Source organism: Carettochelys insculpta, chromosome 5, assembly GCF_033958435.1.
Source record: "Carettochelys insculpta isolate YL-2023 chromosome 5, ASM3395843v1, whole genome shotgun sequence".
NCBI lineage: Eukaryota > Metazoa > Chordata > Testudines > Carettochelyidae > Carettochelys > Carettochelys insculpta.
In genome coordinates, this window is record NC_134141.1 from 36446784 (window position 1) to 36459562 (window position 12779).

Here is a 12779-nt window from a genome sequence, read left to right on the forward strand (position 1 = left end):
AGTTCCACAGGGTGACGGTGTGCTGTGTGAAGAAGAACTTCCTTTTATTTGTTTTAGACCTGCTGCCCATTAATTTCATTTGGTGTCCTCTAGTTCTGATATTAAGAGAACAAGTAAATAATATTTCCTTGTTTGCTTTCTCCATACTGCTCATAATCTTATACACCTCTATTATATCACCCCTTAATTGCCTCTTTTTCTAAACTGAAGAGTCATAGTCTCCTTAATCTCTCTTCATGTGAGACCCATTCCAAACCCCTAACCATTTTAGTTGCCATTTTTAAAAAATGAAATGGTCAAAATATCTTTGAATGCTTATATAAGATTTTTCTCACTATTGTTTCAGTTACCCCCTTGTGAGTGCAAAACTGAAAGCTGACTCTTTACCCATTTGAATTTTTTATTTTCGTGATATGCCACTTGATTAAGCTGGCCAGGACATGTGTACAGCTATTTTAATAGTGAATTGAAAGATATTTTACAAAACAAGAAAACTAGTAGTAACCAGAAACTTCTTTAGCCCTTAGTCATTAACAAGACATACTGATTCATGCAGTTCCAGAAATAAATACATTTTGAAAGTGTAATACATTCTTTGCCTGCCCAGAGCTGAGTTCAGAGTCGTGAGAGGGACACAGATAGGAATGTAAGGCTGAAAGGGACTTCAAGTATTTATCTAGTCCAGACACCTCAACAAAACCAATTAGATAATGACACATCTAACACCTGTTGTAATCCCTTAAGGAACACGGCTCTCCACCTTGTGCAGTTGGGATGTGATTGGCCCTCAGAGGAGAAAAAAGTAGAGCATCCTGATCCCCTGAAGAGAAGAAGGCATGTTAGGGCACAGGAAAGGGCATTCAAAGTTTTGTTTTCTTTTTCTAGTTCTGCTGCAGGCTTCCTGCAGGACACTGGGCTAGTCACTTAGGCTCACATTTTCAAAAGCGTTGATTAATTTTGCATGTTTTTTGGGTGCCTCATTTGAGGCACCTGGAGCCTGATCTTCAGACGCTCTAGGTAGTTATCCTTCCAAGCGAGGTCCAATGTAACCTGTTTATGAAGCTCACCTAGATTACATTTTGAAACTGAGGATTTTATTGAATTAAATATAAAATTCAGCAGTAGGTAGTCCATTGTGTCCGACCGATGACGTTTTGAGCTTGCACAAGCTCATCGGTTGTGGACTCGCATGTGGCTGAGGAGTCCAAGATTTGAACGGCATGGACATTCATAGTGGGGCCAAGGGAATTGTCCTGGCTCTGTTGGTGCGGCTGCTGCTGTTGCTTTCTTCCTCTCATGAGCATCAATGTGGCGTACACGTCACTGCTCTTCAAAGTTGTCATAGCATGTCGTACGAGAGCACGCCAGCCTGTTCGGTCTTTTCCATGCTGCTCTAGCTGATCTGGTTTTAAACCAGCATGAGCAATGTTGGCCTTCATGCAGTCTTTATATCTCTTGCGAGGCCTGCCTTGATTCCTCTTGCCCTGGGAGAGTTCACCACAGAGGAGTTGCTTAGGGATTCTTGACTCCTCCATTCGTATGACGTGCCCTGTCCAGCAAAGCTGGGCTTTCAGAATCATGGCTTCAATGCTCGTGGTTCCTGCTCTGTCCAGTACTCCCAGATTCATAATTCTGTCTTGCCATCGATTGTGCAGTATTGACCTCAGGCTGTGTGTGTGGAAGCACTCCAGCAGTTTTATATGTTTATTACTACTACTACTACCAAGTGCAGTGCATACCCTCTGGTTTTAATATTAATTTCAGTTTATTTTATATTGCTCTTAAAATCTGAATTTTCAGTGCACTGAATTTTTTATTGAGATGTAAGTAAATCCATTTTAAAGTTGTTTCTGAAGGTTTTGTCACGAGGATATCTTAAATTACAGGATAGGTAATCAGTTTGTCAGATTATCAGTTTGATGTTTCTGATAAAATGCTCAGCAGTGACACTGTTAACAATTCTGACAAATTAATGGCCAGAGTGTAACACTCCATTTAAAATTAATTGATATGGTTAGATGTAAGAGTCATTTGTTGGAATGACTATTTCAGATAATCTGCTGTAGGTACCAGGTGTAGCTGGTTTATGTCTCATGGCTTTTCTTTGACCACCGTATGGGCTTTTTTTTAATTTTGGATTGTGAAGTACAATTTGAGTGCTGTGATTGGATTCTACGGCTTCAAAATTGTAGCATGCATTTTGCCCTTCCTATAATCCTCATATTTGTTCTCCCATGTATTTAAAATTGAAGATTAAATTCTATTTTTAACTGAGTTGTCTCAGCCCTCTTCTGTATTCATGAAGAATCATATCCCACTGTTTGTATTTAAGACTAGCTAGACATACTCTCTCGTTCCAGGCCCAGCCCTTGGTGATGTTGGGGAAGCTATGAGAGAGCTTTCTGAAGTAAAAGATTCTTTGGACATTGAAGTGAAGCAGAATTTCATAGACCCCCTGCAGAATCTCCATGATAAAGATCTGAGAGAAATACAGGTATTTCCAGAGATCAAGTTGCATGATTTTGGAAGATCAAATAAATACCCTGTATATTTTCAAGGCTCTAACTTTAGCTCTAGGGGATTTAATATGGAATTTACTAAATAAAGACAATGACAGCAGTGATATGTGGTAAATTAATAAATCACTGAGAAATTAAGATGCGTTGCTGTTTTTGAGAACTGCAAAAATTATCCCCTGAGCTATAATGAGAAAGAAAACTAGACTCTAATCAAAAATTGTTCATGAGCTCCTGGGCGGGGGGGAGATGCACAATATGCAGATGATAATAGATGATAAATAAAGATATAAATTACTACCAACTCTCATGTATCTAGGTGTCACCACAGTTTGCCATTGTGCTCTTTCTGCAAATCACTCTGTGATGGAGCTGCTTCAGTGTTTTGACACAATATGCCATGGAGCACCATTTGAAGTGTAAATCTTCCTTGCTCTTCTACTCCAGTATAGTATGTATAGTAGATTGGCAGCGTACGTTTTCCACCTCTGACTGAATGTAGTGGACTAAAACAAGGAAAGAAGAGTTGGGAAACTGGTGCTGTCAAACACTATTTCCCCATCATTTTTTTTTTCAGCACCACCTAAAGAAAATGGAAGGTAGACGCCTGGACTTTGATTACAAAAAGAAAAGACAAGGCAAGCTTCCTGATGAGGAGCTACGCCAAGCTCTGGAGAAATTTGACGAGTCCAAAGAAATAGCCGAGTCAAGCATGTTTAACCTTCTGGAAATGGATGTGAGAAAATCCCTTATTTCATGTTTTTCACTGAGTTGTCAAATGAGAGGAAAAATGGTCACTAGACAAGACCCTGCTGCACCACATACTTCCTGTGTGACTTTGATCTTTCAGCCTCTCTGTCACACAGTTCCTCCTCTGTTAAATAAGAATAAATCTCCTTTCGTACCTCACAGGGTATGTTGAGGGACTCCAATATTATGCCAAAGTGGGGGGGCATATAAAAACCCAGGGGAATTCATTCATCCTCACTAACCATTTAAGGTTATTTATGGAAAAAGAAAGAGTACCTCTCTGATTAGAATTATGTAAATGTTTGGCCACAAGTCATGATTTCCAATAAAATCTGGTACATACCTACTCAAACATGGCTTGATGTAGCTTCTGCTTATAAAATAGGAGACTTGAGCATTGTGCTGGAAAAAAGTGCAGCATTACTTGAAACCAAAGCTGTTGGAGTCTTCCCTTCCGCCCTTCATTAACGAAAACTGTTGAAAGCTGCAAAACTGAAAGAAGAAAATGTTACTCCTTTTGGAGGAAAGAATGTATCTGAACTGAAATCTGTTCTGTTTAATTGCTATGAACTTAAACCTATAAATTCAGTCTTTCAGGAAAAAATAGATAAGTGGAATTATTAAGCTTTAAATTCACTTCCCCTTTTATGCCCTGTCTGCTGCCAGAGCAGTGGAAAGGGACCTCAATATAAGTGAATCATAAAAATAAATATAGCTGTCTTGGAGTGCATACAAGTGAAAGGAGTGCCTGCATGAAGCTGACTGGATTTTATTATTTTACCAGTGTTTCCATCTAGCACCACATGGCTAATTTGTGACTTACATCGCACCATTTTGACAGTGTCATGAAGGTCTGCAGGAAGTCACATTGCCCCAGAGAGAGCACTGGGAGGTTCTTTCACAGGAAAGACAATGACTATACCTCCACTACATACCACCCATTTTTGAGGTGCACTTTCCCTATGTGGACAATCACTCTATTGGTCTACATGTAAGTAGACCAGAACCATGGCCCATGTAATTCTGCATGTGTCAAACTCAGGCTGCACAAGCTGGGGAAAGGGTCTTTCCACCTTCCCTCATTATTGCCCTTTTCTCATTCTTCTGTACACAGACTTCCCAGAATGGATTAGGTCTTGAGTACCCTTGCAGGCATGACTAAACCTACAGAGGGAATCCGTTAAGAAACAGCAGTAGCTGTAGCCCCCAAATCTGTGACTTACCCAGATGCAATAATGGCTTGATAAGCAAGTTTAACTCATCCCCAGTTATTTCCTTGGAGAGAAAGGAAAGGTAACTCTACAGTTACAGAGCCCTGCTAGTGTTCCATGTAAGCTCTTTGAACCCTGCTGCTCTACACTATTGAACTAAGACTCAATTGTTCATGTTTTATCCTTAGATTGAACAAGTGAGTCAGCTTTCTGCTCTTGTACAAGCTCAGCTGAAGTACCACAGACAGGCCACACAGATCCTACAGCAAGTTACTGCCAAGTTGGAAGAGAGGTAACATTCACTTTTCCTGAAACTCAAGAATTTGCTCTGCTTCTGTACAAAGGCAGAAGTGTGTGCAGGATGTAAAGAAATTTAAAAGATACTTTTCAGTTTATAGTTACAACAGTGCTGTCCTTTCAGGCAGTGGTTATCAACCAGGGCTGCTTAGGGCCAGGATCACAAGCAGGTTTTAGGAGGAGCATGATGGGCATTAGACTCAGTAGGGGCCTAAGTCAGAAAGCCAAAGCCCCATCATGCAAGATTACAGGCAAAAGCCCTGAGCCCTGCCACATAGGGCTGGAGCCTAAGCAGCTTAGCTTGGTTGGAGCCCCCTGCTTGCTGCCCCCTACCACTGGCCCAGGCTCTTATATGCAGAACATTTCATGGCACTGCTGAATTGTGGAGTTCTTATAGAGTGTCGTGGGGTGGGAGATTCAGAAAGAAAAAGGTTGAGAACTCCTGCTTTAAGGCATTGCAAGGCTTGGTTTATGTTGACTGGAAACAATAGTAAGTAAAATCTACGCATTTTTATTCAATTGCTCCTGACGTAAACCCCAGTTCAGGGAAATAACCCCTTTCCTCTTCAGTAAAGCATGTGCTTTATGTCCGGTTGAAGTGGTGGTAGTTCAGCATGTGTTTAAGTGGGTGGGAGGGTGGGTGGATGGATGGATAGTTTTAATCTGCTTTCTAGAATGAGAGCCTTGGTATGTATCAACTTTGCATTGACTTCCTAAAAAATAAATGGGTTATAAATTATTGTAGCTGAAGGACAGTATATTCTTGTGGTGTTCCACCTAACCTTGGATGCACAGTGAACTTCATGACCCAACAGGGGTCTAGATGATCCCATAAGCAGCAAACTTAAAAAAAAATCTCTGTTCTCAGCTTGAGTATCACAGCCACTATTTGTGCAAGGATTGTCATTGAGTTTGCCCCTTTCCCCTCCTCGCTGAGGCTGTGCGTATCATCTCAAGACTGACAGTGTTTTTTTAATGTTACAAATCTGTTACTCACACAGTTCTTTCCAATTAGATTGGCTCTGTTTGAAAAGAGAGCAATTGTCGTTGTTCATAAGGAACCTCCCATCCCGGGCTCCCCACTAACCGCAGCACACCGCGCCCACCCCCCCCATCTCTGGGAGCAAAGGAACAGATCTGAGGGAGGGTCAGAAGTTAAGGAAAGGATTAGGCTCGTCTCCTAAAAGCTTGGGCATGGAAGGAAATGACTATAAATCCCAACAACTAGTATGGTATTCTCACACATTCAATAAAATTATTACAACACGATCTTCAGGGGCTTTTGTTTGCTGCTGTAAGTATAGTTCTGGTTATCCTAGGTTTTACAATTTCATTATTTACTGACACATACATTTGCTAATACACACATCCCCTACAGTTGTGACTCCTACACTTGTCGTAACACAGCTGCAGCTTGAGCATAATGTACAGAACTTGTTATGGCAGCTAGACTGCTTGGCGGGCTGGTTTTGGCTGCAGTTTACAGAACAGTGTAAGCGACCAGCAAAGGATTGCCAAGCCATTCTGAATGAATACTGTAATTCATATCTTGCATGGAAGCACTAAAATGATCAGACTGGCTAGGTCACAGTAGAGATATTTGGCACATGCCAAGGGGTGGACAGACTTCCTCTCCATTGCAGATTCCACTCCCTTTAAGACCTACAGCCATCCTCCAACCCAGTGTAAATGAGCACCAATAGCTTCAATATGTTGTTGTTCATCATCACCAGTAATAAGGAGTCTGCAGAACAAATTATGCAACTTACCAGACACATTTTCTAGCAGTTGTGCCTCAGTTATACCTGGGTTTGCACAGCGTTCGCTCCCAGGCTTGTACAGATGTCGTTAATGGCAGAATTGGGCTTATGTGATCTTTTACCGGTGGCGTTATGCAAGTAGCAGAGAACTCAAATGTTCAGATCCCTGCACACTGCAAAGCAACCACACTGGGGAGGGAGAAGCTTTTTACTTGTAAACTGAATTTGATCCTTAGTCACTGAGACAAAAACATGGAGTTCCACAGCACCCATTTTACAGTCACTTTTCAAGATACAGCTACACTTTCTACAAAAAAACATTTTTCTATGGTGTGATGCTCCTGTACCTCTCCCATGTCACTCCTTTTCCAAGGCCACAATCCTCCTGGCTCCTAAAAATCCCACCACTAACCTCTGATAATCAATCAGTGGGATTGGTGCTGAATAATATATAGCTGGCCTTTCCCACCTCTAGGAACTAGATACACTTTCTACCCCCAAAATCTTCTAGCCTGAAACGAGCATTACCCTGCGATAACAGCCTATACCACTTCCAGAGGTTGACCTTGGTGAGCTTACCTTGCAGAAAAATGACAGAGCCTGGACTTCACTTTGCTTTTACCTTAGGATAGGTCACCCATTGTAGTTATCTGGAGGAAAAAAAATGCACTTTTTGTAGCAATTGAGGACAAGGCCTATGAGTCAAAGGCAAACCAGCCTAATTTGCTAATTCATAGTGGGGAGAAAATTAGTAGCCACGCAGAGTGGTGCAAATGATATGCGTTTTGTAGTGTACACTAATCTATCAGCTGGCAGCCACTTCACTTACAAAACTCTGTTTAGTCTGACCCATTACAAAGCAAGAACGTCAACCTTGGCAGTAAAGGAAGAAAAATCTCCATCTTTTACTGATCTCTGTGTGTGGTCTCTTGACAAGAAAGTAGCTCAGTATATTTAACTTTCTTAACATTTTTGCAGAATAAAAGAAGCATCATCTCAGCCCAGAAGGGAATACCAGCCCAAAGCACGCATGAGCCTGGATATTTCCAGTGGTGAGACCACCCAGTACAATGGAGGGATGTCCCAGACCAGCACCCCTAAGCCAACAGGTAAAGAAAAAAACGAGGAAGGAGAACATAGTGTTGTCTGTTTCAATCTTTTGCTAGGATGTAAAAAACATGAAACTCATGTTTTCAACTTAGCTTTCTAACAACCAGAATATAAACAGCTACAGTGAAGGGAAGAGGGGGAAAGGTATAAAGGTGAAGAGGGCAGTGTTATTGAAACTGAACTCTCAATTGCACTGAAATAATTAGTCCAGTTGCCAACTTGGGCACTGTTCTCTTTATAAAGGGCTGAAATACTAGCACCTGGATAGGTAGATGATCTGTTTGGCCAGTGATTCCATCATTAGAGCATCTTAAAGGGACTATGTCACATCAAATATGCCTTGAAATTTAGATTTTTGTAAAAATGGAGATGTAGAAAACCTAGAGGTCAACTGAAAGATTTCCATGAAAATATGTAACCTCCCCCAAAAAGCGCTTCTGGGCAACCTTTGGAACTCAGATGTTGCAGCTGACTCTGAAACTGAAAATTACCATGAACAAAAGTGAAACTGATGGGATTGATGCTCATTGCTCACAAGAGAAATGTAAATATAAGAAAGTGCACAAAGAGTGACAAACATCTTATTAATTAATTGAGTTCCAGTGTGAATTTCAGGCACACAACACCTTGCAGGATTGGATGTTTTCTCCTCCTAGCTGTGTAATCAGGATTTCCTTCCTCCCCATTAGTTCCTCAAGTGCATGTTTGACATCCTCAATGTGGGTACACAACATCACCAGTTAGGACCTGATTTGCATAGCCCTGTAATTTCAAACAGCCCTCCTCACCCCTACAGCGCTAGAGGGGATGAGATGCAGCTTCCTGCTGCATGAGTGCAGCCTGTGACCTATTAATGTTTTCCCAGTCACGACACTAGCTGCTTTTTCTTCACTTTTTTTTTTTTTTGTGTGCTGGGACTAGGACTGATGTGATGTGAGATTAACTCCTTTCTGCTATAGAAACAGAAATACAATAAGAGTTAAACACAGGAGATGCTATATCTTCTACAAACTGTGTTTCCTCTCATGGAATAAACTGGAATTTCATCAAGACACTTTTGCAAAGAATAAGGGGCAAAATTTCCTTGCTAGAGCCCCATCCTAAAACAAAAGGCTCTTAAGAAACAGCTTACCACAAAAAATGAATGGGAGAAAATGAAAGAGTTCCCAGTGCTCAGGGCTTTTCTATGTTTAAAATATTTTCCTATATACCTCTACAGGTGTATGTATACTGCCATCCCTCATAGTAAGAATACATTATTACTAGCAGAGAAAAGTCCCCATGAGTGTATTACTTTTGCTGGTTCTCAGGCCTGGTCTATACTAGGGATCAAAGTCAATCCCAGATACGCAATTGCATATCTAGAATCAACGTATCAGGATTAACTTTCTTTCATGGTGTATATCAGGGATCTTTGGGCTTGCGCCAACATCTCTAACTGTACGTGTCAGCCTGGAGTACCAGTGTCAACAGCTGAGCCCAGAGAGATCGATTTTGCCCCTTCTTCACACAAGCAGCAAAATCGATCCCCAAAAAATCGATCGTGCCCCCCCCAGCCCCTAAGTATAGACATACCCTAAGCATATGTGCAGCATGCCTCAGGTGGGGTGTGATCAGAATTCCTCAGCAAATTTGGTCTGCTGGCTGGGACATTAGCTTCCCAGATCAGGTATAAGAACAGCCATATTCAGTGAGATGAAAGGTCCGTCTAGCCCAGTATCCTGTCTTCCAACAGAGGCCAATGCCAGATGCCCCAGAGGGAGTGAACAGAACTGGTAATCATCAAAGGGATCCCTCCCCTGTCATCCATTTCCAGCCTTTGACAAATAAAGGGTAGAGACACCATTTCTACCCATCCTGGCTAATAGCCATTGATCAACAGATACTGATGGAATGTGTGTCATGAACTCTGATCCACACCTTCCAGGAATACCAGCCTACTAGCAAAGTGCTCCTAATGTGGATAAATCCACCCAGGCAAAGCTGTTCTTTGTACTTGTATAGTAAACCCAACCGCCCTTTCTTCCGTCTCCTATGCCCTGAGTGAAACAAGTTATTAAAAGTGAAGCTTTGCCAGACTAACTGTCTACATTAGGGCTTCTGCTGCAATCACTGTGTTGTCTGGGGATCACATCTCTTCACACTCCTGACTATCTAATCTGTGCTGTCAGAAGAGAATCCTGTAGTGTAAACATGGCCTAAGCTATATTGAGAAGAGAACTTTAATGTCAATGTAACTGCATCTACATGAGGGCTTTTACTTTGTCACCAGAGGTGAAAGTAAGCGGGGGTGCCCTGGAGTGCTGCCCTGGCAAGAAGGACTGGCCAGCTGGAGTGCTTAGTTACAGGAGGAGGCAGGGCGCTCCTTCAGCTGGGCTCCTGGGGCTCTCCTGCAGGCTGCCACACTAAGGAGCAGGCAGCCAGGCAGTGAAGGAGACTGGCTGGGGCATAGTTGGCCAACTTGTCTGGGGATGACCTCGCCCCAACCCTCCCCAGGCACCATTGAGGGGGGCAGGGCTAGGGCAGCCCCAGATCCCTGAAATTTGTCTCAGGATGCTGCTTGGTGTGTCCTTTCCCATCACACTCAGGGAGTGAGAGGAAAGCACACAGCTTGCCTGCATCCCTCTTCCTTCTGGCTGGGGAGAGGGACAGAGGCGTGAATGACTCATGATACGTGCTTTCTTCTAGCGCCCAGAGAGTGACAAAGGGGAACAGCAAGCAACATCCTGGCATGAATCTGCAGGGGGGGATGGGGAGATTTGAACTTCCCTAAATAGCATCCTTGCCCCCCTGCACTCCTCTCACCGCTTCCCCCAAATCCTGGCTCTTGCACCCACCCCCACACCACAACCCCCTGTCCTGAGCCCCCCTGCACTCCACACTACTCTTAAATTTCTTACAAGTACCGTCATAGTGCTACATGTGCTGCCCCCACAAACAACCCTCTGCCATGGGAAAAAAAACACACCCCTGCCTGACAGAGTTTCAGTGTAGACCAGGGCTTAGCTTGTTGCTCTCAGGGTTCTAGAACACCTGCTCAACAAAGCTTCAGCTGTGGGAATTGATACCTGCTTTGAGGGTATTTTGTTAGCTCTAGTTTTGGATGATGTCATGAAGCTACATGTAAAATTATGGGAATTGAAACAGAAATGGCAAAAAGTGCTAATGATAATGCCTAGGAGAGCTGTAGTTACTGAGAGAGCTAAGTACTTTTTCCTTGTGTCCCTTTTTTTTTTTTTTAGGTGTTCCAATGGATCAGCCATGCTGCCGAGCTCTGTATGACTTTGACCCCGAAAATGAAGGGGAGTTGGGCTTTAAAGAGGGTGATGTCATTACCCTCACTAACCAAATTGATGAGAACTGGTATGAAGGGATGCTTCATGGCCAGTCAGGCTTCTTCCCTATTAATTACGTGGATATTCTGGTACCTTTGCCCCATTAGAATAGCTGTCTCACCACCTCTTGACCCGGATAGTCATGTTGATACCACTACTTTGAAAATGCAGCTTACTACACCTCACACGTGCAGATGGCAGTGGTTAAAATCATCAAGTCCCACTGAGCATCTTTGGTTTATGTGTTGTCATGCAACTTGGTGGTGATGCGTGGTATCTTCTGAGGCAGCACAATGTGACATGTAGATCTGTACGTAGTGGTGTGCCAGCCTGTAGTAACCAGAGCCATTGTTTGGGCAAACAATGCCAAGGAGAAGTGATGACTCACAGAGAAGTAGTGAAAAGCAAGTGTGTAATGGGAAGATAATGCCTATCACCACAGTATTACTTTAAAATCTTAGTTCCTGATAAAAAGAGGGAAAAGTTCTTCCTATTCTACCTTTCCCTTCACAAGGATACAGTTCACGTAGGTCTAATATTGACTCACCAGCATTGTGTATTCTGAGCAAAATGATTTAGAATCAGAGAGCCAGTATAGTGTTGACCCTTCAGTTTCTTGGAAGTGAGGTACCCTTGTATAGTACGTGCTGCTTACTTGCGAGCGGTGTTATATTCTGGGCTGTTGATAACAGGCCTGTTCAATCTTCAGGTAAACTGCAAACTATAAAAAGAAAAGGCCTGTAATGAAGAGCTTTGGTTACAAGCCAAGTGTGTGTGCACTTCAGAAACTTTGAACACAATTAACAAAATGCCAGCAAGAGGGTAGGGTGGGGAATATATCTATCTTAAGTGTTGTGTAGTTAATGTAAAGTTTTGGCACAGTTACACCTTGCACTAAGAAAAAAAAAGTCCTTTTATTTTTGTCTACGTTGTGTTCCTTGAACATCATTTGTGCATATTCTGCCCTCAATGAGGACTAAATCAAATTGATTTTTGTGCTGAACAATTAGACTTGTGGCCATATATGCAAAAATGTTTCCCATAAATTTAGTTTTTTCTTTACTTTTCCCCACCCTTCCTGCATTTTGTGTGTATAGTGCTGTGCCTAGCTTATTAGCATTCTTTTTGTAAGAGTTGTAAAAGTTCTATGAGTTCAGTTATCCAGAGTTCTATTTATCTAAATTGTACGTACTCTTTCAGAAGCTGAATGTGCTGCTTTGGATTTGCCACTTCAGTACTGGCTCACATGAAATGAAGGCAATCCTACTGCTTACTGTATAAACTATATTGTGGAAAATATTGATATTTCAAATAAATAATGCTGAAAGAATAACCGGTATGATGCTGTGAATTAACTCTCTTTTTGTATAAGAACAGTGATTATACTAAGTGATGGTTCATCCAGTGTCTTATTTTAAAAAGTATGTTCTTTACAAGTGTGCAGCACTCCTACAGCATAAAATTCCCTTAATATTAGTATTATCAAACTCGGTGCTGCTTGTACTGAAGTCAGTGAGAGTATTGTCATGGGCTATAACTGGAGTGACTGAAGTAAACAGGAAAAAAGACAAGTATTCATCATATTAATTGGATGTCATACTTTGAGTGATGCATTAGCAGGCAATCTTCCGGTGGCAAGGTACCTATCATGAAAGAGAACTGGAGATTGCAACTGACCTATTAAGCCTTAAAGACAAGGTGAGTTCTGATTTTTTTCTATTTATTTCAATACTGTGTTTCAAGGTGTAATTTTAATAGACTTTATTTAATTGCTTGCTGTGTATGTATCTGCTTGCAGAC

At 42.0% G+C, this 12779-nt stretch overlaps 1 protein-coding gene across 1 annotated transcript in view; it reads left to right on the forward strand.

Annotated features, from left to right (window-relative positions):
• Window positions 1-12310, forward strand: part of SH3GL2 (SH3 domain containing GRB2 like 2, endophilin A1) — a 31618-nt gene extending 19308 nt beyond the window's left edge. Inside the window, exons 4-8 of the mRNA XM_074994102.1 lie at window positions 2361-2494; window positions 3094-3252; window positions 4666-4769; window positions 7513-7643; window positions 10887-12310. Of these exons, the coding sequence (XP_074850203.1) occupies window positions 2361-2494; window positions 3094-3252; window positions 4666-4769; window positions 7513-7643; window positions 10887-11086 (728 nt within the window). The 3' untranslated portion in view covers window positions 11087-12310. The remainder of the gene's footprint in view (window positions 1-2360; window positions 2495-3093; window positions 3253-4665; window positions 4770-7512; window positions 7644-10886) is intronic.
• Window positions 12311-12779: the final 469 nt, after the last annotated feature.